At 35.3% G+C, this 26,224-nt stretch overlaps 1 protein-coding gene across 1 annotated transcript in view; it reads left to right on the top strand.

Moving 5' to 3' along the window:
• LIPI (lipase I) overlaps nt 1-26,224 on the top strand; it is a 72,675-nt gene that overhangs the window by 30,056 nt on the left and 16,395 nt on the right. Inside the window, exons 5-9 of the mRNA XM_068545713.1 lie at nt 3,774-3,863; nt 4,828-4,995; nt 6,693-6,797; nt 12,761-12,872; nt 22,954-23,130. Coding sequence (XP_068401814.1) covers nt 3,774-3,863; nt 4,828-4,995; nt 6,693-6,797; nt 12,761-12,872; nt 22,954-23,130 — 652 coding nt within the window. The remainder of the gene's footprint in view (nt 1-3,773; nt 3,864-4,827; nt 4,996-6,692; nt 6,798-12,760; nt 12,873-22,953; nt 23,131-26,224) is intronic.

Here is a 26,224-nt window from a genome sequence, read left to right as displayed (position 1 = left end):
ATTTACAATATTGTGTTAGTTTCAGGTATACAGGATAGTGTTTCATTTTTTTTTTTTTTTACAGATTATATTCCACTATAAGTTATTACAAGATATTGGGTATAATTCCCTGTGCTATACAGTAAACCCCTGTTGCTTATCTGTTTGATGTATTAATCCCATACTCCTAATTTGTCCCTCCCCCTGCTCTCTCCCCTTTGGTAACCATAAATTTGTTTTCTATGTCTGTGTGTCTGTTTCTGTTTTGTATATACATTTATTTGTATTATATTTTAGATTCCACATATAAGTAATATCGTATAGTATTTGTTTTTCTTTGTCTGACTTATTTCACTATGCATAACATTCTCTAGATCCATCCATGTTGCTGCAAATGGCAATATTTCATTTTTTATAGCTAAATAATATTCCATTCACATCTTCTTAATCCAGTTGTCTGTTGATGGGCACTTGGGTTGCTTCCATGTCATGGCTATTGTACATAGTACTGCTATGAACACTGGGGAGCATGTAACTTTTCAAATTGGTGTTTTCATTTATTCCAGATATACACCCAGGAGTGGAATTGCTGGATCATATGGTAGTTCTATTTTTAGTTTTTTAAGGAACCTCCATACTGTTTTCCATAGTGTCTGCACAAATTTACATTCCTGCCAACAATGTACGAGGGTTTCCTTTTCTTAACATTTGTTATTTGTAGACTTTCTGATAAGTGGTTCTGTGTCAGTCAACTGAAAACTCAAAATGAAATAAAAAGGTCTCTAACTCCCATAAAACACAAAAATTCTTTTCCTATGGTGTGTATAAATGTGAAAGGAAAAGCAATAAACATATTACAAGATATTATTTAAAAAATCTTCATAACATAACATTTTTCTTCAGTGTGCATGAAAAACCATAACCCAAATTGAAACATTAAGATGTCTGATTATATTAAAATTGAGAACTTCATTAAAGAACACTTTATGAAAGCTAACAGCAAGGCAAAACAGGAAAAGAGATAAGTAAGCACTATACATCAGTAATAAAGAGAAATACAACTTAATTTAAAAAAATCAAGACTTGAACACACATTTTACAGAAGAGAAATTCCAACTAGGCAATGGAAAGTTCTTAAAATCTTCAGTGAGGAGAAACATGTAAATTAAAACCCCAATGAAATAGCACATGCCTACCAGAATGACTAAAATTAGAAAGCCTTACAAGACCATTTATTGGAGAGGATGTAGAATAACAGAAATATTCACATGTTGTTGGTAGGGGGTAAATTGGTACAACCTCTTTGGCAAATTATTTAGGATTATTTATTAAAATTGAAGATATTCATATTCTATAATACAGCAATTCTACTCCTAGGTATAAAACCAACAGATATTCCTTCACATATGCATTGATATGTATGTTCAAGAATGTTCATAGTATTAACACATATTAACCCCAAATTTGAAACAACATATGTCCACCACCAACAGGAGAATGGATAAATAAGCTGTAGTATGTTCATTCAATAAAATGCTATATAGCAATGAATGGTTACAAATGAATGACTACATTTACACCTGACAATGTGGTTTAATATCACAAATATACTGATAATTGAAAGAAGCCAGATACAAATATGAGTCAATTTATATATATTTCCAAAATGAGCTAATCTAAAATATATTGTTTTAGAGGGATCCGTAGAAGGTAAAGAATAGCAATAGCAAAAAAGAAAAAAAAAGTAAAAGTAAACATGGTTCTTAGTTTTATAGAAAAGTAAGAAGCTAGTTACTGGGTTAAGGGCACACTGGGAGTTTCTAGGTTCTATTTCCTGACATGGGTGTGGTAGCTAAGTGGCTATTTGCTTTATATTCATTAATTAATCTTTAGTTTTATGTTTTATGTTCTTTACTGCATGTAGGTTTTGTATTTTACAATAAAAAGAAAATTAGAAAGCCATATCTGCTCTCCCCACCCTTCTTGAAACCAAAAGAATGAATGGCCTAAGCAGACCAAGCTGCCCTGCCCCTTCCATCTGATAAAAGGGAAATGACATGCCTGAATCAAGGGCTGCTTGTAATAATAAATATCTTTTGCTTCTTCCTGATTCCTGAGCAGTCTTCTTGGTTTGATTCTACTTCAGAAGCAGATTGGAGAAAATGATGGCTCTAAACCTGAAACACCCTAGTCTTGGAAGTCTATGTTGAGTTCAGATAGGAGGAAATTGTAAAGATCTCCAAAATTATTGGACTTTTTTTTGGTTATATTTAGAAGACTGTCCTTCCTTACTAAATTTCCACAAGCTAAGTGGATAATGGAATGTAGAGGAATTGGTTAGCATACCCTCACCACTGTCACAATCAAATCATACATATGCTTCCCTGGATTCCAGGGAGTTCTAAGGAAGTCATCTAAGTTGTCCTTTGTCTTTCCTTATATGCTGTATCCCCTCCCCTGTAATGTACATGCCCAGTGTCCTCATGCCCTGCTAACACCTCACTAGCTGTTATTGTGTTCTGATACATACTAGAACTAAATCAAGTAACTGCAACTTAATCCCTACCGTCAGACCAAATTATTTATCTTCATTGTACTGAATGTATTGCTGAGCTCTCTCAAGAGTTCATTATGTTGTAGGAAATTTCTTGTACCCCAAGCCAAAGCATTGCAGTCTTACTTGGCAGCAAGATTTTATATCTAACCGCAGTCCTGAATATTCTGAGCTTGCTAACCTGTTTCCTTCCTATGGCTCCCCTGGGTTATAGACCCCATAGTGGTAATGCACCCAGAACTTGCACCTTCCCTGGTGCCCCAAGGCTCTACAGATACAGTTGGCCGTCCGTATCTGCGGATGTAGAACTCTTGGGCACAGAGGGACGACTGTGCTGCGCCATTTTATATACGGGACTTGAGCATCCTCAGATTTTGGTGTACGTGTGGGAGGGCGGGAGATTGGGGGGGGCAGTCCTGGAACCGATACCCCATGGATACCAATGGACAAGTGTATACAGAAACTCTTAAATCATAGCTACATGTTTCATGTCACTCTGGCCCAACTTGTTCCAGCAGAAGCAGCATTCGATTTTTCCAGTTAGTGAGTCTAGCACCAAATCCTACACATTATTATCCAGAATGAGAGCGAATGATCACACTCACCTAAAAGGTCCTAAATGACTTGGCTTCATTTCCTCCAATGCTCTTTCTCACGCATTACACCAGCTAACCTGGATTCTTTGAATACTCCATGTGCACACAGGTACCTTCTTGACTCACTTCCTTGCTCACATCCTTCACATCTTTGCTCAATTCTCACCTCCTTAGTGGGAAATTCCCCAACCAAACTACATAAAAGTGCAACCTACCACACTCACTAGGCATTCACTGTTCCTTATTCTACTTAATGTTTCTCTACAGCACTTATTATTATCTGACATGCTGTATTTTACTTGTTTATTATGTCTTTCTCCCACTAGGATGTAATTTCCACTATGATAAGGATTTTTGCTCTATTTTCCTTTTTCACTTATATATTCATAGCACAAAGAACTGTGATGGACCCATAATAAACTGATCACATGTAAATGTGTTAAATTAATGAAACATAATTTGCATGAGAAGTTAATTGAGGAATTAATACCAGAAAAACTCATCTTTTAAAAAATAGCATTTATCTTATTTTCAATTCAAATTTTGAGTCACTTTCAAAGGATTTTATAGGAGATTTTGTTTTACATAAGTGTTGCTGACCTGATTATATTTACTTTGTGATTCTTGGGTGCTTTTCTTCTCAGGTTTAGGCATTAAAGAACCCTTGGGACATATAGATTTCTATCCAAATGGAGGGAAAAAGCAACCTGGCTGTCCTAAATCAATTTTTTCAGGTATACCAATAGTATTTTAGAATAAATTGTGCATAAGTCAAAATAATGAAAGAAAATCAGTTTACTTTTTTCCCTTATTAATCTGGGGGCAAGATTTTTTTTTATCACCATTGCTCATGATGCAGGAGTTATTGGTGGAAAATGGTTTAATGTGATCCTTCTCAGTTCATAATTGTTACCAGTGACATCCCATTTGGTTATGGGTGAAACCTATTACATTATAGTCTCAACAGTTTTAGTTTATCATTTTAAACATTAGGAGAAGTTATAAGTCAATGAAGAAGCATGTATAGCAAAATTATATAACACAAGTTTGGCTTCAGCATTTAATTTTTACCATTACCATAGTATTCTACAAACACAGATTTATGAACTTCTGCACTTGGTTATTCTGTACATAAATAGCTGAGCAACAGCTCCAGGTGTGGAATTTGGCTCACTTCAGAGCTATGGCAAAAAATGTTCTGAGGTCTACAGTGGCAACCAATCAAGTACCACATCATTAAAGGCCACTGCAACTAGAGAAGTTTGGTTAAAGGGATAGGGATGTGAGAAGTTAGGAAAGGAAAGAGAAATGATAAAGTTTTAATGTCACCTTGTTTCATAGTCATATCCGACACTGAATAGAAATGTTAGGCGTGGGAGTTTAGAAGGGAGATATGTGTACACTAGTTATTAAATATGGTAGCACTGTGTGTAGAGTTTGTTGAATAATTGAAATTAAACAATTTTGCTGTGTTATTACTTTAGAAAAACTTCTAATAAATCTCATATAAAAGGCATATTACATTTAAGTTTTAAATGGTAACATTTGTTTAGTTGCCTGAGATAAAACTGCATTGTAGTTAGCACTTTGATATTCATACAGTGCACAGCATTAGGTAGAACTTAATATTTAATTTTTTTTTCAAACTTACTTGAACTTGGCTTAATACATCTAACTTCTTGACTCTGAACACTTAAGGACTTGAATTTATTAAATGCGACCACCAGAGAGCAGTCTACTTATTCATGGCAGCTTTGGAAACAAGCTGCAATTTTATTTCATTTCCTTGTCATTCATACAAAGATTACAAGACTGGTTCATGTGTGGATTGTGCCGACTTTAAGGAGAAATCATGTCCTAAACTAGGTAAGAGAGATTGTCATAATTACTGTACTTCTTTGTGGAAAATGAACAACGTAATTGTGTCAGTATTTTCTGCTGGAAGCTTTCATACTTACTTGTGAATATGCTATTAACATTTTATGGAAAAATTTTCTGAGGAACAGAGAAAATAGTTTATTTCCTACTAAATATTTTTCAGATTCTTAGTGAGAGGAACTTGGTCAACCTCCTTTCTGTGCTCCATGTAGTGGGCGCATTTGGTGGTCTCATGATGATCCTTGTTCTTGATTCACAAAAGGATCTCACTATTTAGCATCCATCTATATTTCCACTAAAGAAAGAAACTTGTGCATTCTTAGTGGTACTGAGGGTTTTGTTTGTTTGTTAGTTTGTATTTTTATGGGAAGTCTTAACAAGTGAAGAGGTGTGAACCATGGTTAGCTTTTCATTTGCTATTAGCAAGTAGATATGAATCATGCAAGGTTCACACCATGCATGTGAAATCAATAAACTTAAGAGCAGTTAAGTGTTGCAACTTTTGATAACTAAAGCCTGCCAGTGGGAAATTATAGAGAAAAAAAGAATCCATATAAAAAATAGAATGTTAGAGCTGGAAAGAATCTCAGAGGCTGTTTGTTCAGGGTTTGCCAAAGACAATACCAGACCCCAAGCATGTCATGGGCATGTAGACATCTGATCAGTATCATGATAGGCTCTACCAGAAACGTTTCCAAAGTCAAGTAACCTCAATGAAATGGGTAGCAATTACAAAGGCTGAATTAAACAGCCTCCTGCGGTTTTCTTTCACAGGAGGTTTATACTAACATACTAGAGAATTGCTAGAAGAGGCAGGCAATATGCAGGTTTTGCATGACTTATTTCCTCATAGACCCCTTCTGTCCACAAAATATCTTGTGGGATTAGTTTTCTTCAGGCCTCATGTTGGGGAGTGCTTTTCTGGTCCCGTTGCTTTTCTATATAAATGAGGAAATTGTGACCCCGTGTGAACATATGGATTGCTGAAGTGCACAAGTGAAAACTGGAGTTAAATCTCTGAATTTTCAATTCAGTATTCTTTCTACTGCATTCAAATTTCAAATTCGGAGGTAGCAGTGTAGAAATAGACACATACATGAAGTAGGAAGCATATTAAATATGTGTGTGTGTGTACATATTATATATTCTGTATGTACAAATATTGTTTGTATCTGAAATATATATTATACATACAATATATAGTGTACATAGATGCTATCTATAATATATACATTGTATATATAATGTATACATATGCGTACTGTATCTGTATGAATGTGTATATAGGATAATTGAAGGCTGTGCTCATGGAGCTAAATTCTGTGTTCAAGTTTTATCTAATCAATTTATTCTGCTGAATTCACTGAAAAGAGTTTCAAGTAAAATTCTGCATTTGTAATAGTAAAAACTTATACAAATGGACTTTAACTATATGGCGTATGCAAAGCTCTGGTAAGGTTTCCAGGGAGTAGATTTATTTGTGAATCTTGAATGTAAGAGTTGTTATTGTAGTTGAAATAAATAGAATGTGAAATTATTTGAAAAATGATTTTTAAATTATAAAAATTCATAAATTATAATTATTATTCTAATACATTGATCCTTTAGTTCTTTTAGTGATTTGATATTTTTGTATGCTATTTGATGAAAGTCCAATTACTAATATTCTATTTCTCAAATCTCAGGTTATCAAACTGAGCTATGGAAAGATGTTTTAAAAGAGAGAATAGAGAACAGAACTCTCAGGACCACTGTGTTTTTGGATACTGTTGGCAGAAATCCATTCTGTAGTAAGTTAACATTTTTAACAAATGAACCAATGATTAGTTTTATATACTAATTCATATTTTTATTCAAAATTCAAATCTCGTAATGTACTTTCAAGGAACTTTAAATTTTGTTAGAGCCAGTTATACAAATTCAAATAAGGACTTAACTTTTGAATAAAATGAGCATATGCTTTGGGTAATATTCTTCCAAAAAAATCAAGATCTTCTTTTTTTACCCCCAATTTCCATGATTATCCTTCCCACGTTTAGAGTTATGTCAGCATATAACAGCTTACAGAGTTTAAGACATCTATCTACACTATTACCACCCTTTCAGAAACTGAAACTAAATTACATAAATGCAAAAATATGCAAGTAAATAATAATCTTCCCAATATATTTAGAGTTAGACAAGAGGAAAAAATTTGAAGAACAGAAGAGAATCTCAGAAATGTATTAACTAATTAGTTTTATGAGGAGCTATTTAAAAAAGTAAAATTATTCTATTTGGAGAGCAAGATCTTCAAGTGCTTTATAAATAAACGCAAATCCTATTATATGAAGAATCTTATGAAGTAAGTTTCCAGTCACTGCCATTGATCTTGGTTACTGGGGAATAAATATTTAAAATAGACTTATTATTTTAAAATATTTTAGGTCAGTTATTGCAGATGTTTTGCAGTCAAAGTTATTATCAATTTTTAAGATACTCTTTAAACATTTGTGATGTGCCCTGTCATTCAGAATTGGGCTCATCCATTTTTTAATCTAAAATTTTTATTGAATTAAATTTGGATTCACATGCAGATATAAGAAATAATGCAGAGGGATCCTGTGTACAATTTATTCAGTTTTCTTCTGTGGTAAAATTTTGTAACACTATAGAATAAATGTAATATCATTACCACATGATATTGATATCGCTACAATCCATCCATTTTATTTATATTTCCTCACTGGTGTGTGTGTGTGTGTTTAGCTCTGTACAACTTAATCATCATATAGGGCTTTGTATCTATCACCACAGTGAAGATATTGGACAGTTCCATCACTAACAGACCCCTTGGGTGGCACTTTTATAGCCATATATACCAGCTTCTTGTCCTGCTGTTTCTAATCCCTGACATCCATTAATATACTCCTAAAATTTTGTCATTTTGAAAATGTTATATAAAGGGAATCGTTCACTATGTGACCTTTTAATTGGCCTTTTTAAAGTCAGCATGATTCTCTGGAGGTTCATCCAGCATGTATCAATAATTCATTCCGTTTTATTGCTGAGTAGTATTCCACAGTATGTATGTACTGAAGTTTGTTTAATCACTCATCTCTTGTAGGACATTAGGCACGTGTTTAGATTTGGCTATTATGATTAATGCTGCTATGGATATTTGTATAAAAGTTTTTGTGTGAATTTAAGTTATCATTTCTCTGTTAGAAAGGCCCAGGAATACAAATGCTAGGTCAGAAGTTAATTGTGCATTTAACCTTATAAGAAATTGAGAAAGTGTTTTTCAGCGTGGCTGACCATTTTGCATTACCTGCAGCAAAGTATGAGTGATCTAATGAGTGATTTCTTACTAGCATTTGGTGTTGTCATTATTTTAAAAAATTATCCTTCCTGATAGGTATATAGTGATGCCTTGTTGAGGTATTAATCTTTGTTGCCCTAATGGCTTATGAGATTGTGTATCTTCTCTGTATATCCTCTTTGGTGAAATGTGTGTTTGTGTCTTTTGCTCATTTTCCAATTGGATTTTTTTTAACTGTTGAGTTTTGAGGATTCTTTATATATTTTTGATAGTAGTCCTTGTTTCCTTGTTGAAGATTTGGTTTGCAATTATTTTTTCCCAGTCTGAAACTTGACTGTCTTTTCATCTTCTTCACAAGGGCTTTCACAAGGGCAAAAGTGTTTACTTTTGATGAGGTCTAATTTATCATGTTTTCCTTTCATGGACTATGCTTGCGGTATCTAAGAACTCTTTGCTGAGCCCTAGGTCCTGAAGATTTTCACCCCAAATTTTTGTCTAACAGTTTTATAGTTCTGTGTGTTCCTTTAAACATAGACAACCTTGTTTTAAATTTATACTGAAAAGTACATACCCTAGAATATCTAAAATAATCATTGCCAAGAAGAATAAAGAAGAAATAATCAATTTGACCTTTCTTCTGTATCACATCTCTTTTTCTGATTCTCTTCTGTCTTCCTCTTCTACCTTTAAGGGTTTGTGATTACAATCTTTGGGACTGCATTGGGCCCACTTGGATAATTCAAGATAATCTCTCTATTTCAAGGGCAGCTGATTAGCAACCTTAATTCCATTTGAGATCTTAATTATCCTTTGCCATTTCAGGTAACATATTCACAGGTTCCAGAGATTAGGACACGGACATATTTGGGGAGGTCTACCACAATTATAATATGCATATGTGACTTTTCACAGTTTACTGGTATCAACATTTACCACGTCAAGTGAAATGTGGGAACTTCACTTCCATTTAGGTTATTTTACATTCTCCACTTCTATATATCGTCTTGAGTATCGGATCATGTGATAATTTTTATTTCAAGTATCAAATATGATGTATAAATTCACAAGGATAAGGATAATTTATTGTACGCACCCATATTTCTTCTCTTCCTATTATTACCTTTTGTTTCTGATACTCCAAGATTATTTATTTCATCAATTCCTCTGTGTTCCTTCTTACAATATTTAAGAATGGGTCTGTTAAAGAGAAATCCTTTAAGTTTTTCTTTGTCTGAGAATGTCTTTTATTTCTCCTTTATTCTCAAAGGATAGTTTTTCTGGGTATAAGATTTAGAGCTGAGTTCCTTCTTTTAACACTTGAAAAATGCTGTGTCACTTCCTTTTGGCTTCTGTGGTTTCAGATGAGAAATCCGTTGTAACTCAATTTGGTGTTCTCCTGTAGATAACACATCATTTCTCTTTGGCTGCTTTCAAGATATTTTTATTTGTTTCTAGTTTTCTGAAGTTTAATTATAATTCTTTTGTTATACTCCCACAGGTCCCTGAGGTTCTGTCCATTTTTTTTCTCAGTCTGTTTTCTCTGTTTTCAGGTTGAGTTTCAGGCAGATCGATCTGTTCTCCAGTTCACTGATTTCTATGCTCTTTCATTTCCACTCTGCTATTGAGACTATCCAGTGAGTTCTGTATCCATTATGGTATTTGTCATTTATGTAATGTCTACTTTATTTTCTTTTATAGCTTCTATTTCTTGGCTGAGATTTTTCTATTCCTTCATTTTTTTTCAAGAGACTCTGACTTTGAAGCATTTTTATGACAGTTCCTTTAAAGTCCTTGTCAGATAATCCCAGCCTCTGATTCATTTCAGTGCTGGCATTAGTCGATTGTCTTTTCTCACCAGAGTTGTGATTTTCTTTGTTCTTGGTATAATGGGTAATTTTCAATCACATCTTGGACATTTTCTCTATGTGACAATTTGAGTCCTGTTTAAATCTTCTATTTTAGCAGGAGTTACATTGTTTAGGTTTTGGCTTTATGTATTTTGAGGCTGTGAGTTTTAGCTACATAAGGCTTCAGGATTATCATATTTTCCTGGTGATTTGCTTTCCTTTGCTCCTTTTTTTTGCTTCATAAATAAAAATGCATTATTTTTTGCCTCACAGACTATTTAATCAGATTTTGTCACAACAACAATTTGTCTCATAGAGCCTTCGAATCTTGTGTCTTCTTTTCTATCCTCAATATTATATTCAGTAGTATTTTATTTCACTTATTTAACAATAAACAATTATTATGAATATTATCATTAATCAAATGCTCACTTATATTTACCAATTTCAGTTTTCTACATTTTATCTTGTCCTTTCCTCCCTTCCCAACTCCTTCCTTTGGGATTTAATTTCTATCTTGCTAAAATAGATCCTTAATGACTTTTCACTAAGTAATGTCTCTCAGTTTGTTTGTTTGTTTCCTTGAAAATGTCCTTATCTTTTTCTTACTCTGGAATGTAAATTTAGTCCAGAATAGAATTCTACATTGAGAGTTTTTTCATTGAGTACTTTGAAGATATTAATTCTCTCATTTTAAGATAATTTTTTTTTCATTTATTAGCAGTCTAATTGTTCCCTGCAGATAATCTATATTTTTCTTCTGGTTAAACTTATGTATGTATATATGTATTTATTTATCCATCTATTAATTTATGCATGATTTGTTGTTATTTTCTAGTCTCAGTGGTCAGTTCAAATCTCTATTAAAGAAAAAATATTTGTGTTATTTCAAAATAAAGATTCATGTCACATTTTAACAGAAAACTCTCATCAGTCTGCTCTTCTTCAAAATTCTCCCTTCAGAACAAGTTGGATTTTGTTTTTTCCAGAATTTAGGTACCATAATACTGGAGGATTTTTCATGTAAATTTTTGGAGGTCCTTAACCAATGGGGACTTGTAAATTTAAATTCTGTGTTACCTGGAGTTTTATTTAGTCTTAAGGAATTTATTTTTCCACTTAAGACCCATACACAACCAATAGGAAGAATTTTTCAAGTTTCTCTTTCAATGACAAAGCAGAGAGCTAAGGTCCCTGACTGTGCAAGGTTTTTCACTGTAGCTACATCACTTAGTGTTGTCTCCTGCTGTAGCATGGAAATTGACACTTCATCCTTTGTCTCCATGCTACACCCAGTTCTCAAGTCCCGTGCAGATCCAGGGCTTCAGTTCTTCTTAAGCCTTGCCTTTAATTTCTCTTCATTGCTGTCTCCTGATATTTTCTCTTCCTTCATCTGAGCTTGGTCGTGTTTTCAATTTACACCCATAATTTCTATACGTTTGTAGCAGGAGGCAGGCTTATTATGTAACATCTCAATATATCATACTGCCAGGAATCGTCTGAACAAGTATGAGCACCCACTTTTTTGGGTGAGGGGACCAAAGTATTTTATCTAAAGCTGGGCAGTCACTTCAAAGTAAGAAGTGTTCCTTTATGTCTTTTGTGTTAGCAGTTGATGAGGGTCAATTATAAATCCATTAACTTATTTGAGGTAGTACTAAGCATCTGGCATAGGCAGGAAGTTACTCTGGGCTGTTTAGTAGCAACATTTAACAGCTAGCATGCACAATTTTAGTACATATGTATTTCACAAGAAAAGTTCATCTATCCCATGTTCTGTTTATATACATTGTCTTCCAAGAGTTTTGCACAATATTGGGAAAATTCACGGAGAGTAAGAACTTTCTGTGTAGCCCAGACAATATCGGGTATAGGGATGAGTTCAGCATCTTTGCCTCTGAAAGATTTATCAATTTTTTTGTATGGGCATTTTGAAAAAGAACTACTATGAGCTCACTCTATATAGGACTGTCTAATTTTACAGTCATTCCGAAACAACCAGTGAAATTGGGAATTATATTTGTCAAGCAAATTTAGCTAGGACTATTAATCAGATAATTAAGGAACCTTATCATATTTACCTTAGATGTGCTATTGATAGAGAAAAATTGTTTAATTGACCTAAATCCTGATATTTTTCGATTTGCAGACAAGTTAGTATTTACTAATTATTTGACCAACTTTTCACCATACCCATGACTGTCTGGCAAGCTTTTATTCCTCATTTTCAAGACTAGTTAAAAATTAACAAGAGGGAATTTCCCTGATAGTCCAGTGGCTAAGACTACGTGCTCCCAATGCAGGGGGCCTGGTTCGATCCCTGGTCAAGGAACTAAGAGTTCGCAACTAAGAGTTCGCAAACCACAACTAAAGATCCCACAGGCCACGTGCCACAACCAAGACCCGGCACAGCCGAATAAATAAATATTAAAAAAAGATTAACAAGAGGTAAAATATATTACTTATGTACCAAATGAGTGCCTCTCAATATTATTTGCAGATATTATATATGCCTAGATTACATAAATATATATTTACATGCATATCTGCACCAAAACAAAGTTAAAAAATAACATGAATTGCATTCCATGTTTTTGTTTTGTAGCCTATTATTTTGTTCTCAGTATAACTGTTCTGGATAAAACGATGAAGGATGGCTATATTACATTTAAATTATTAAACCAACTTGGAATGGTTGAAGAGCCAAGGCTCTATAAGTAAGTATAATTTAGTATCTTTTTGTTTTATAAAATATGTTTTCTCGAGCTTTTGGAGGATAATCTAAATAGTATAAATTTTCTATGCAGTGAGTCTTAAACTGTTAAATATTAAATGGATCTCTGGTGTCATATTCTAATTCATTCATTCTATGGAGGGAGATGCCGAATACGAAAGAAACTAAATAACTTGTTCATGTGATACATCTAGCTACTACAAGAGTTAGAAGAAGAGAAGAAACTTTCCACCTAATTTTGAACACTGATAGAATGTGTTGTAATAACTAATAATATCACCCCATAACAGTTTATTACTTTAAACTGCTTAGAATTGTGTATATATGTATATACCCATGCACACATATACGTATAATTCATCACTTATTCTTATCAGACACATGCTTTGTTAGCTTTTGAATTCACGTATTCAACGAGTGTTATTCAGAACCAACCAAACGTATTCAGGCATTTCACCAAATGATGGGGATCCAAACTAAAATAGTAATGTTACCGTGCTCAAGGATGTCACAGAATCCTGGAGGAGACTAATGCATAATTACAGCTCTGAGTAATAAGTTTTATAGTAGCAGAACACTTATATGCTATGGGAGTACAGAGAAAGAAGCAAGGAAGCATTTGAAAGGGTGGTATTGCAGTCAGGGAATGGGAGATGGTGCTTTCAAAGGCATGGATAGGAAAGTATGTGAGTTCATTAATAGCACAGATTGCAGTCCTAGAGCAGTTGTTTCAAACTTGTTCAGAAGGCAAACAAATTGTGAGTCTTGCTTTCCTTTACAAGAATCATGTTCTATGCAGAACACCATGAAATACTGATGCATTTTTATTCAAACACTTGATTAATGCATTTTTCATGAACAATGTAAAATATAAAACCCATACGCATGGTAAATCTACCCATCTAAGCCTGGCCAATGGCTTTCTTGTGTTTCTATTAATAATTCTTTGCTAATAAATTTAATCATGCTCTAGGATTTTAACCCTTTTAGATGCCAGGGAAGTCAGAGACTTTTAAATAATCTTTTATTTCCCTTTTCAAAATTAGAATAGGAATTTTTTTTGCTGTAGAAAATGTGTTATATTATACAGTAGAAAGTGAGAATAATCTATAATTACATTGTCCAGGGATATTCACATTACTATTTGGTTTATAAACATTCCTCTTCTTCTTCCTCCCCCTCCTCTTCCTTCTCCTTCTCTTCCACCTTCATCTCTTCCTTTTCCTCCTCTTTCTTCTTCTTTTACATGCCCCTGCACATGCCTGCATTATTTTTTTACTTAGCAAAATTAGGATCATTTTGCAAATGTGTTCTGCATTCTGATCTTTATACTGAATGCGATAGTGTGATCATTTTTTCTCTGTCACTAAAAATCACTTACACATCATAAGATGATGCCAAATATATTAATATGCCAATATAGGATTTTAAACAGAGAGTGTCAATATTGTGTATTCAGGATAGAATGACTCCCCAGATGGATGAGTAATGGGGAGATTAGTGTGGAACAAGTCCAGAGTGGTTGCTATTGTAATAATTTATATGAAAGATAATGGAGGCTTGGATCGAGTCAGTGGAAGTGGGTTTTTAGGATTTACAGTAGATTTGTTTTTGTGATTAATTAAACATGTGAAAGTGAAGGGAAAAAAACCAATCTGGAGTGACTTTGAGTTTTAAGCTTGGCGACTATTTGAATTATGGTGCCATTTACTGAGCTAGGAGATACATGGAGAGGAGCCAATTTAATGATTCAATAAAATTTCTTGAACTGTACTAGAAATTAAGGAAAAAATTTAGGGAAAGTTAGATTTCTGTCCTTTCATAATTTTTGTCTAGTGAGCAGTTTGCAAATACATAATACAAATAAAATGATGATGTGCATCATTCCTGTTTCCAAACAATTTTTAATGAATATCTATATTGAGCTAGGCACTGTACTAGGTGCTGAATATACTATGATGAGAAAAACAGACATGATCCTACCCTCATTAAATTTACAGTCTAATGAGGGATATAAAACAAATAATTATAAAAATATGTAAATAAAAATCTGTCTGTGAAAAATGTCTTGAGGAAAATTATAGTATGTACGGGAACATAAAATAGGGAATGTGAAATAGTTAGTGGGGTCACTAAAACTTTCTCTAAGGCCTTTTTATATTAGTTGAGACCAAAATGAGGAGCAGGAGTTAGTCGCTCTGCTGCATTCTGGGCAGAGGGGCCAACAAAGGCAAAACTCCTGAAGCAGGGGAAAGTATAGTCCATTTTGGGAGCTGAAGGAAGTTTATTATGTCTGAGAATAGAGGCAGGGAAAGGAAGAGAATGATGAGAGAGGTAAAAAACACTTAGATTTTGGAGGAATTAGAACTTGTAGGACATGTTCAAGGATTTCTATTTTATTCACTGGGCAAGAGAAAACCAATGAAGTGTTTGCACTGGGGCAGTCTGGTTGGAGCCAGGACTGGATTATAATTTTGGAAAAACAATTTAACCACAGTGGATTGGAGAGGGAAAAGACAGGATGCTGTTGCAAGAATAAAGACCAGAAACAATGGTGCCCTGAGATAAAGTGTCTACAGTGGAAATGGAAAAATGAGGATGAGGATGGATTCAAAGCAGATTCAGGATATTTCATAGACAGTCAGCAGGCACATGGGATAGATTAGATGTAGGAGTCAAAGAGAGGATGGGGGGGGGACCTGCAAGATGGTAGAGGAGTAAGATGTGGAGATCACCTTCCTCCCCACAAATACATCAAAAATACATCTACATGTGGAACAACTCCTACAGAACACCTACTGAACACTGGCAGAAGACCTCAGACTTGCCAAAAGGCAAGAAAATCCCCACGTACCTGGCCATGTGGCTGACAGGGCCCATGTACCTGGCCATGTGGCTGACAGGGTCTTGGTGCTCCAGCCTGGTGTCAGACCTGAGCCTCTGAGGTGGGAGAGCCGAGTTCAGGACATTGGACCACCAGAGACCTCCCGGCCCCACGTAATATCAATTGGGGAGACCTCTCCCAGAGATCTCTGACTCAATGCTAAGATCCAGCTCCACCCAGTGGCCAGCAAGCTGCAGTGCTGGAGGCCCCATGCCAAACAACTAGCAAGACAAGAACACAACCCCACCCATTAGCAGGGAGCCTGCCTATAATCATACTAAGTTCAGAGACACCCCAAAACACACCACCAGACACGGCCCTGCTCACTAGAAACACAAGATCCAGCCTCACCCACCAGAACACAAGCAGTCCCCGCTACCAGGAAGCCTACACAAGCCACTGAACCAACCTCACCCACTGGGGGCAGACACCAAAAACAACAGGACCTACATACATGCAGCCTGCAAAAAGGAGACCCCAAACACAGTAAGTTTAACAAAATGAGAAGGCAGAGAACTACACAGCAGATGAAGGAGCAAGGTAAAAACCCACCAGACCAAACAAATGAAGAGGAAGTAGGCAGTCTACCTGAAAAGGAATTCAGAGTAATGATAGGAAAGATGATCCAAAATCTTGGAAATAGAATGGAGAAAATAAAAAAAACGTTAAACAAGGACCTAGAAGAACAAAAGAGCAAACAAACAATGATGAACAGCACAATAAATGAAATTAAAAATTCTCTAGAAGGAATCAATAGCAGAATAACTGAGGCAGAGGAACGGATAAGTGACCTGGAAGATAAAATAGTGGAAATAACTACTGCAGAGCAGAATAAAGAAAAAAGAATGAAAAGAATTGAGGACAGTCTCAGAGACCTCTGGGACAACACTAAATGCACCAACATTCGAATTACAGGGGTCCCAGAAAAGAAGAGAAAAAGAAAGGGTCTGAGAAAATATTTGAAGAGATTATAGTTGAAAATTTCCCTAACATGGGAAAGGAAATAGTCAATCAAGTCCAGGAAGTGCAGAGAGTCCCATACAGGATAAATCCAAGGAGAAACACGCCAAGACACATATTAATCAAACTATCAAAAATTAAATACAAAGAAAAAATATTAAAAGCAGCAAGGGGAAAGCAACAAATAACATACAAGGGAATCCCCATAAGGTTAACAGCTGATCTTTCAGCAGACAGAAAGGAGTGGCAGGACATATTTAAAGTGATGAAAGGGAAAAACCTACAACCAAGATTACTCTACCCAGCAAGGATCTCATTCAGATTTGACAGAGAAATTAAAACCTTTACAGACAAGCAAAAGCTAAGAGAATTCAAACCAGCTTTACAACAAATGCTAAAGGAACTTCTCTAGGCAGGAAACACAAGAGAAAGAAAAGACCTACAATAACAAACCCAAAACAATTAAGAAAATGGTAATAGGAACATACATATCGATAATTACCTTAAATGGAAATGGATTAAATGCTCCAACTAAAAGACATAGACTGGCTGAAGGGATACAAAAACAAGACCTGTATATATGCTGTCTACAAGAGACCCACTTCAGACCTAGGGACACATACAGACTGAAAGTGAGGGGATGGAAAAAGATATTCCATGCAAATGGAAATCAGAAGAAAGCTGGAGTAGCAATTCTCATATCAGACAAAATAGACTTTAAAATAAACACTATTACAAGAGACAAAGAAGGACACTACATAATGATCAAGGGATCAATCCAAGAAGAAGATAAAACAATTGTAAGTATTTATGCACCCAACATAGGAGGACCTCAATACATAAGGCAAATGCTAACAGCCATAAAAGGGGAAATTGATGGTAACACAATAATAGTACGGGACTTTAACACCCCACTTTCACCAATGGACAGACCATGCAAAATGAAAATAAATAAGGAAACACAAGCTTTAAATAACACATTAGACAAGATGGACTTAATTGATATTTATAGGACATTCCATCCAAAAACAACAGAATACACATTCTTCTCAAGTGCTCATGGAACATTCTTCAGAATAGATCATATATTGGATCACAAATCAAGCCTTGGAAAATTTAAGAAAATTGAAATCGTATCAAGTATCTTTTCCAACCACAATGCTATGAGACTAGATATCAATTACAGGAAAAAAAATGTAAAAACTACAAACACATGGAGGTTAAACAATACGCTATACTAAACAACCAAGAGATCACTGAAGAAATCAAAGAGGAAATCAAAAAATACCTAGAAACAAATGACAAAACACGACAACCCAAAACCTATGGGATGCAGCAAAAGCAGTTGTAAGAGGGAATTTTATAGCAATGCAATCCTACCTCAAGAAACAAGAAACATCTCAAATAAACAACCTAAACTTACACCTAAAGCAATTAGAGACACAAGAACCAAAAATCCCCAAAGTTAGCAGAAGGAAAGAAATCATAAAGATGAGATCAGAAATAAATGAAAAAGAAATGAAGGAAACAATACCAAAGATCAATAAAAATAAAAGCTGGTTCTTTGAGAAGATAAACAAAATTGATAAACCATTAGAGACTCATCAAGAAAAGAAGGGAGAAGACTCAAATCAATAGAATTAGAAATGAAAAAGGAGAAGTAAAAACTGACACTGCAGAAATACAAAGGATCATGAGAGATTACTACAAGCAACTATATGCCAATAAAATGGACAACCTGGAAGAAATGGACAAATTCTTAGAAAAGCACAACCTTCTGAGACTGAACCAGGAAGAAATAGAAAATATAAACAGCCAATCACAAGCACTGAAATTGAAACTGTGATTAAAAATCTTCCAACAAACAAAAGCCCAGGACAAGATGGCTTCACAGGCGAATTCTATCAAACATTTAGAGAAGAGCTAACATCTATCATTCTCAAACTCTTCCAAAATATAGCAGAGGGAGGAAATCTCCCAAACTCGTTCTACGAGGCCAACATCACCCTGATACCAAAACCAGACAAAGATGTCACAAAAAAAGAAAGCTACAGGCCAATATCACTGATGAACATAGATGCAAAAATCCTCAACAAAATACTAGCAAACAGAATCCAACAGCACATTAAAAGGAGAATACACCATGATCAAGTAGGATTTACCCCAGGAATGCAAGGATTCTTCAATATATGCAAATCAGTCATTGTGATATACCATATTAACGAATTGAAGGATAAAAATCATTCTCAATAGACACAGAAAAAGCCTCTGACAAAATTCAACACCCATTTTTGATAAAAACTCTCCAGAAAGTAGGCATAGAGGGAACCGACCTCAACATAAGAAAGGCCATATATGACAAACCCACAGCCAACATCGTTCTCAATGGTGAAAAACTGAAACCATTTCCACTAAGATCAGGAACAAGACAAGTTGCCCACTGTCACTGCTATTATTCAACATAGTTTTGGAAGTTTTAGCCACAGCAATCAGAGAAGAAAAAGAAATAAAAGGAATCCAAATCACAAAAGAAGAAGTAAAACTGTCACTGTTTGCAAATTACATGATACTATACATAGAGAATCCTAAAGATGCTACCAGAAAACTACTAGAGCTAATCAATGAATTTGGTAAAGTAGCAGGATACAAAATTAATGCACAGAAATCTCTTGCATCCCTTACACTAATGACAAAAAATCTGAAAGAGAAGTTAAGGAAACACTCCCATTTACCACTGCAACAAAAAGAATAAAATACATAGAGATAAACCTATCTAAGGAGACAAAAGACCTGTATGCAGAAAACTATAAGACACTGATGAAAGAAATTAAAGACGATACAAATAGATGGAGAGATATACCATGTTCTTGGATTAGAAGAATCAGCACTGTGAAAATGACTACACTACCCAAAGCAATCTACAGATGCAATGCAATCCCTATCAAACTACCAATGGCATTTTTCACAGAACTAGAACAAAAAATCTTAAAATTTGTATGGAGACAGAAAAGACCCCGAATAGCCAAAGCAATCTTGAGAAAGAGAAACAGAGCTGGAGGAATCAGGCTCCCTGACTTCAGACTATACTACACAGTTACAGTAATGAAGACAGTATGGTACTGGCACAAAAACAGAAATATAGATCAATGGAACAGGATAGAAAGCTCAGAGATAAGCCCACGCACATATGGTCACCTTATCTTTGATAAAGGAGGAAAGACTATACAATGGAGAAAAGACAGGCTCTTCAATGGGTGGTGCTGGGAAAACTGGACAGCTTAAATGAATGAAATTAGAACACTCCCTAACACCATACACAAAAATAAACTCAAAATGGATTAAAGACCTAAATGTAAGGCCAGACACTATAAAACTCTTAGAGGAAATCATAGGCAGAACACTCTATGACATAAATCACAGCACGATCCTTTTTGACCCACCTCCTAGAGAAATGGAAATAAAAACAAAAATAAACAAATGGGTCCTAATGAAACTTAAAAGCTTTTGCACAGCAAAGGAAACCATAAACAAGATGGAAAGACTACCCTCAGAATGGGAGAAAATATTTGCAAATGAAGCAACTGACAAAGGATTCATCTCCAAAGTATACAAGCAGCTCATTCAGCTCAATATCAAAAAACCAAATAACCCAATCCAAAAATGGGCAGAAGACCTAAATGGGCATTTCTCCAAAGAAGATATACAGATTGCCAACACATGAAAGGATGCTCAACATCACTAATCATTAGAGAAATGCAAATCAAAACTACAATGAGGTATCACCTCACACTGGTCAGAATAGCCATTATAAAAAAATCTACAAATAATAAATGCTGGGGATGGTGTGGAGAAAAGGGAACCCTCTTGCATTGTTGGTGGGAATGTAAATTGATACAGCCACTATGGAGAACAGTATGGAGGTTCCTTTAAAAACTAAAAATGGAACTACCATATGACCCAGCAATCCCACTACTGGGCATATATCCTGAGAAACCCATAAGTCAAAAAGAGTCATGTACCACAATATTCATTGCAGCACTATTTATAATAGCCAGGACACAGAAGCAACCTAAGTGTCCATCGACAGATGAATGGATAAAGAAGATGTGGCACATATATACAATGGAATATTACTCAGCCATAAAAAGAAACGAAATTGAGTTATTTGTAGTGAGGTGGATGGACCTAGAATCTGTCATACAGAGTGAAGTAAGTCAGAAAGAGAAAAACAAATACCATATGCTAACACATATATATGGAATCTAAAAAAAAAGAAACAAAAAAAAAAAGGTTCTGATGAACCTAGGTGCAGGTTAGGAATAAAAACACAGACGTAGAGAATGGACTTGAGGACACAGGAAGGGGGAAGGATAAGCTGGGACGAAGTGAGAGAGTAGCATTGACATATATACACTACCAAATGTAAAATAGATAGCTAGTGGGAAGCACCTGCATAGCACAGGGAGATCAGCTCGGTGCTTTGTGACCACCTAGAGTGGCGGTATAAGTAGGGTGGGAGGGAGACGCAAGATGGAGGGGATATGGGGATATATGTATGCATATGGCTAATTCACTTAGTTACACAGCAGAAACTAACACAACATTGTAAAGCAACTATACTACAATAAAGATGCTAAAAAATTTTTTTTTAATTAAAAAATTAAAAAGAGAGGATGATCTCAAGGGCAAAGCCTAGTTGTCTGGCTTGGGCAATAGATAGTGGTGCCATTTAAAATTGTAAGAAAATTTCTAAGTTTTAGGGCAGCAGTGTCCAACTTTTTGGCACCAGGGACCGGTTTTCTGGACGACACTTTTTCCAAGGACTGTGGGGGTGCAGGGGGAGTTCAGCCGGTAATGCTAGCGATGGTTCAGGTGGTAATGCGAGTGATGGGGAGCGGCAGATGAAGCTTCGCTCACTCGGCTGCCACTCACCTCCTGCTGTACGGCCCGGTTCCTAACAGGTCATGGACCAGTACTGGTCTGCAGCCCAGGGGTTGGTGACCCCTGTTGTAGGGTTTTTGTTTTTGTTTTTCTTTTTTTTTCTTTTTTGGTGAGAGGTGAGTGTTGGGGAAGATGTCATTAAATTTGAACTTAGTGAGCTTTAGGCATCCTTGAGACATCCAAGTAGACATAGTGAATAACAGCGGGTATATGTGTCTGGGTCTCATCAGATAGGGCTCAGCTGGGGGCAGAAGCTTGGTGGAGCACACAGTTGGTATTTGGAACCAGTGGAGTAGATGTGAGTTTTGGGGGGAAGACAACATGTTTCCATCTGGCTATGTTGACTCTGAAGTATCTCTGAGAAATCTAGATAAGCTCTTGGACAGAAATTAGAGATATGACCAATGACATTATATTCTGTGAAAGAGGAGGTAGTCACTGCCACAAGGGAGCAGGGATGGGTTTTGAGGGGAGTGATAACAACCTTTTTTGGATCTAGATGCTGTGGGAGAATCAAAAGGAGAAGAGAGCAGGGACAAATATAAGATGGCAGAAGTGCTGGGTGTCCCGCTGGCTGCTTTTCAGCTATTCTATGAGTGATAGTTACCTTTGCTCAAGTAAGTCATTGTTGCCTCAAAGGAAGAAATTATTTCAACAGATTTTTTTTCAGTTTCCTTTCCTCTTTTCTTTCCCTTTCCTTCTCTTCTCTCCTTCCTTCATCCCCTTCCTTCCTTCTTTCCTTTGTATCTTCCACCCACCCTCCCTCCCTTCCCCCTTCCCTTTCTTTCCTCCTCCTCCTCCTCTTTCTTACCTTTCTCCTCCTCCTCATACTCCTTTGCTGTTTCCTTTGGAGTCAGGCAGACCCATGAAATGATAAAGTGGCACAGAACAACAAAGGATCACTATTTGAGGGCCCAGTCTATTCAAAGAACAGAGATAGTTGTTCAGGGGCCTATAAAAAGAAGCAAAATGTGACTTCTCTAATCTAAGTTATATGTACAATCTAGATACCAAGTCGGAAAGACAAGATGTCCCACTTTTTCTCAAAAAAGTTTTCCCAAAATATTTGAGTGTGGGGATATATATATTATTATTATTTTATTTTGTTTTTAATTACTATTTAAATTATTTTAATAAATACTTTACCACATGTTTTATTGTTTGGCCTTTTCCCTATAATACTGGTATTTCTATCTAATGTTTATAAGATTATATTGATTTTGAAGTTGTATTACATTTTGAATTACTAATATGATGAGATATTAAATTTTCTGTTTAGGAAGAACAGATTATTTTGTAAACATCAAGAATTCAAGATTCTTGCTCAGTTTTTAAATGATGTTGTAAATATTTCAAGCATTAGTTTGGCATATTTTCAGAGCTCAAATCAGCAATGTTCCACATGCAAATACACTATTCAACGTCTCAAGTTAAAATCACTTACATATCCAGAAAGGTAAGAAAACTAAATTTTGATTTCAATGTTATCTCTTAAACTTGAAAATATTGCTTTGCTAAGGAGTGGTTTAAAAATTCATGTACTCGAATATCTGTTTATTGTGTATTTTAGATTGTATTTTATATAAATATTGGAATATCTAAAAGATACAAAAATTTTTTTTGGCTTAGATGAGACTCATTTTGGAATCACATTACCCAAGCAAAGAAAAAACACATACAATCATTTCATGAGACACAATAAACATGAAAAAAGTGAGACAAATGTCTGCCTTAGAACTTTATCAGTCATTTCAACGGGTTTCTGGATTGCTAGAAATCTCTCTTCTTTGGTTGACTGCAACACTTTCTCTTTATCTCTGTTTATGTTCCCGTATTTATATACTTGATTTCCCAATTACCTTTTTGTGAATGTCAAACACAGTAAATAAGAATCTCTGGAGAATAAAAATAATAAAAATAATTAGTGGTAAGCATATGCATTTAGATGAGGTCTATCTCACAAAGGAGAACTGGGAAAATTCTTTGAAGTATGTTATTTTGTAAACTTTTGGTATGAGAATAGTCATTCAAAAGTCAATGAGTGGGGACTTCCCTGGTGGCACAGTGGTTAAGAGTCCGCCTGCCAATGCAGGGGACACAGGGTTCGAGCCCGGTCCCGGAGGATCCCACGTGCCGTGGGGCAACTAAGCCCATGAGCCACAACTACTGAGCCCGAGCACCACAACTACTGAAGCCCACGGGCCTAGTGCCCGTGCTCCGCAACAAGAGAAAAGCCACCACAATGAGAAGCCCGCACACCACAACGAAGAGTAGCCCCAGCTCACCACAACTACTGAGCCCGAGCACCGCACCTACTGAAGCCCGCAGGCCTAGAGCCCGTGCTCCGCAACAAGAGAAGCCACCGCAGTGAGAAGCCCACACACCACAACAAAGAGTAGCCCCAGCTCGCCACAACTAGAGAAAGCCGGCACACAGCAACGAAGATCCAGCACAGCCAAAAACTAAAAAAATAAATAAATTTATTAAAAAAAGTCGATGAGTGAAACGTCATTGTAATGGAGGGATAACAAGGGGTAATTTTACTTTTGCCTTTGACTGAAATACTTACAAAAATACCAAAATATATGGACATTTTCAGTTAGGAACATTAGCAAAACCATTCCCTACCAAAGTATATCAGAGAAAGAGAAAGTTTGGGGGGGGGGTCATGTTTAAAGGACTAGAGCTGCAAGATTTTTAATTTTCAACTGATCTCTGTATCTATTATTTTAACAACGAAAACCTATGCTAAATATAAGAATAGAAACTGTAGTCCTACAAATAGAAGTTTGTAGTCCTCAGAAAATAGATTTTAAACCGGTCATGGTTGTTGCACTATCATATTCCCCTAGTCTCCTCCATTAATACCTCTCTGAGCCTCAGGATGCTGAGTATGAATAAAGAAGTGTAGTTGTTATAGTTTTACATGCTCTGTTTCTGGCACTTAAATGTAAAGGCTTTATATTGTTCTGGAATATAGTCTTCTCCCTGTATATCATAACTGGAAAGAGAAACAAAAGAGTTTCTTCCTCAGTCTAGAAGAAGCATATGCTGTAAGTTTCGGCCAGGCATTAGCTAGAATCTTTGTATATAAAACAGCACATGAGCTCGCTATGAGAAAGAGAAATTTAGTTCCATACGTCTGTACAGTAAAAGGAACCAAGGATAATGTATATACGGGCAAGTGCCAGAGCTAGATACTCATCTCTCATTGTTCAAGCAGAGGTGAACAGGAAAAACACAACAAAATGGTGCCTAATTCAGCATCAGCAACATAAGAAAGATCCAACAATCAAGATTTAGAAATAAGATTGACTTTTTAAAAGATTTATTACAGGAAATTTCACAAAGAATTGCTTGGTGTTCTCAATAACATATAAGGAAACAGTAATCCGTGAAGGAACAAGTGAAGAGCAAGATGATCAAGCAACTGACCGTGATTAAATGGAACTGACAGAGTTAAGAAACTAAGGTCAACATCAAATTTAGTGTCAACATTAAAAACAAGAAAGAGTAGAATTATAATGTAGAAAACTCATTTTTAATAACCTACAGAATAAGGTAATATAATAGAGAAGATTGAGGAATAATTTTTTGGGAAAATAATTAAAATGCAAAAATGTAGATACCTAGTATTGCTGAAGAGGAGACACAACAGAAGAAGTAACTACAGATATGATGAAAGAATCTCTCCTCAACTGAAGAAGATACAGATCTCATTGATAGAATGAACTAAGAACCAGGAAACTAAAAGAGAGCAACATTTAGAGCCACTCATATATTTTATTTTTAAGATTGAGCGATAAGTATAGAATTCTGCAAGTATTCAAAGACTTCTTCATGGAATGGAAGATTTAATGCTGTAGCAATGGCAATTCTTATTAAACTCGCCTATAAGTTTAACATGACTCCCATCAAAATCTCCAGAAGAGATGGCTTAGCTCTTCCTACTTAACTTGGAATAACAAATTTTTGAGATGAGCCAAGAAAATTTGAATAATGAGAGTCGTGTTTATAACTTTAGCTATGAAACAGAAAAGCAAATTCCAAAACAGCAATAATTTTAAAAGTTTGATACTGGCAGAAGAATATATATGCATTTAAGGGAGTAAAAGGAAAACTCCAAAACGTAATTTTGTAGATGATGTGAATAACCTTTCAAGTAATGGCACAAGAATAAATGACAACTGAAAAAGAGTTTGTCTTAATTATAACATATTCAAAATTAGTTATAGATATAGTAACATATCAAATATAAAACAGTAAGGAGAAAACATAGGCAAATGTTTATGTATGCAGAATAATGAAAGCCAAGACAGAGAAACTAAATGGAAAATATTAATCAATTTGCCTCCATACAAATTAAAAAAATAAAATCTGTATGTCACAAACATTATTAACAAAAACAAAATAAGAAAACTTTTATAATGTATGGGATATAGAATGGCTTTCAATTATTTATATATTAATACATTTTACAAAAATACAGAAAGACACATCTCAGTTAAAACATAGAGAAACATCTTTTTCGTTGCCTTAGTCAAAAAACC

This window comes from Eschrichtius robustus, chromosome 6 (assembly GCF_028021215.1).
Source record: "Eschrichtius robustus isolate mEscRob2 chromosome 6, mEscRob2.pri, whole genome shotgun sequence".
Taxonomy (NCBI): Eukaryota; Metazoa; Chordata; class Mammalia; order Artiodactyla; family Eschrichtiidae; genus Eschrichtius; species Eschrichtius robustus.
This window is presented reverse-complemented; position numbering and strand designations above follow the sequence as displayed.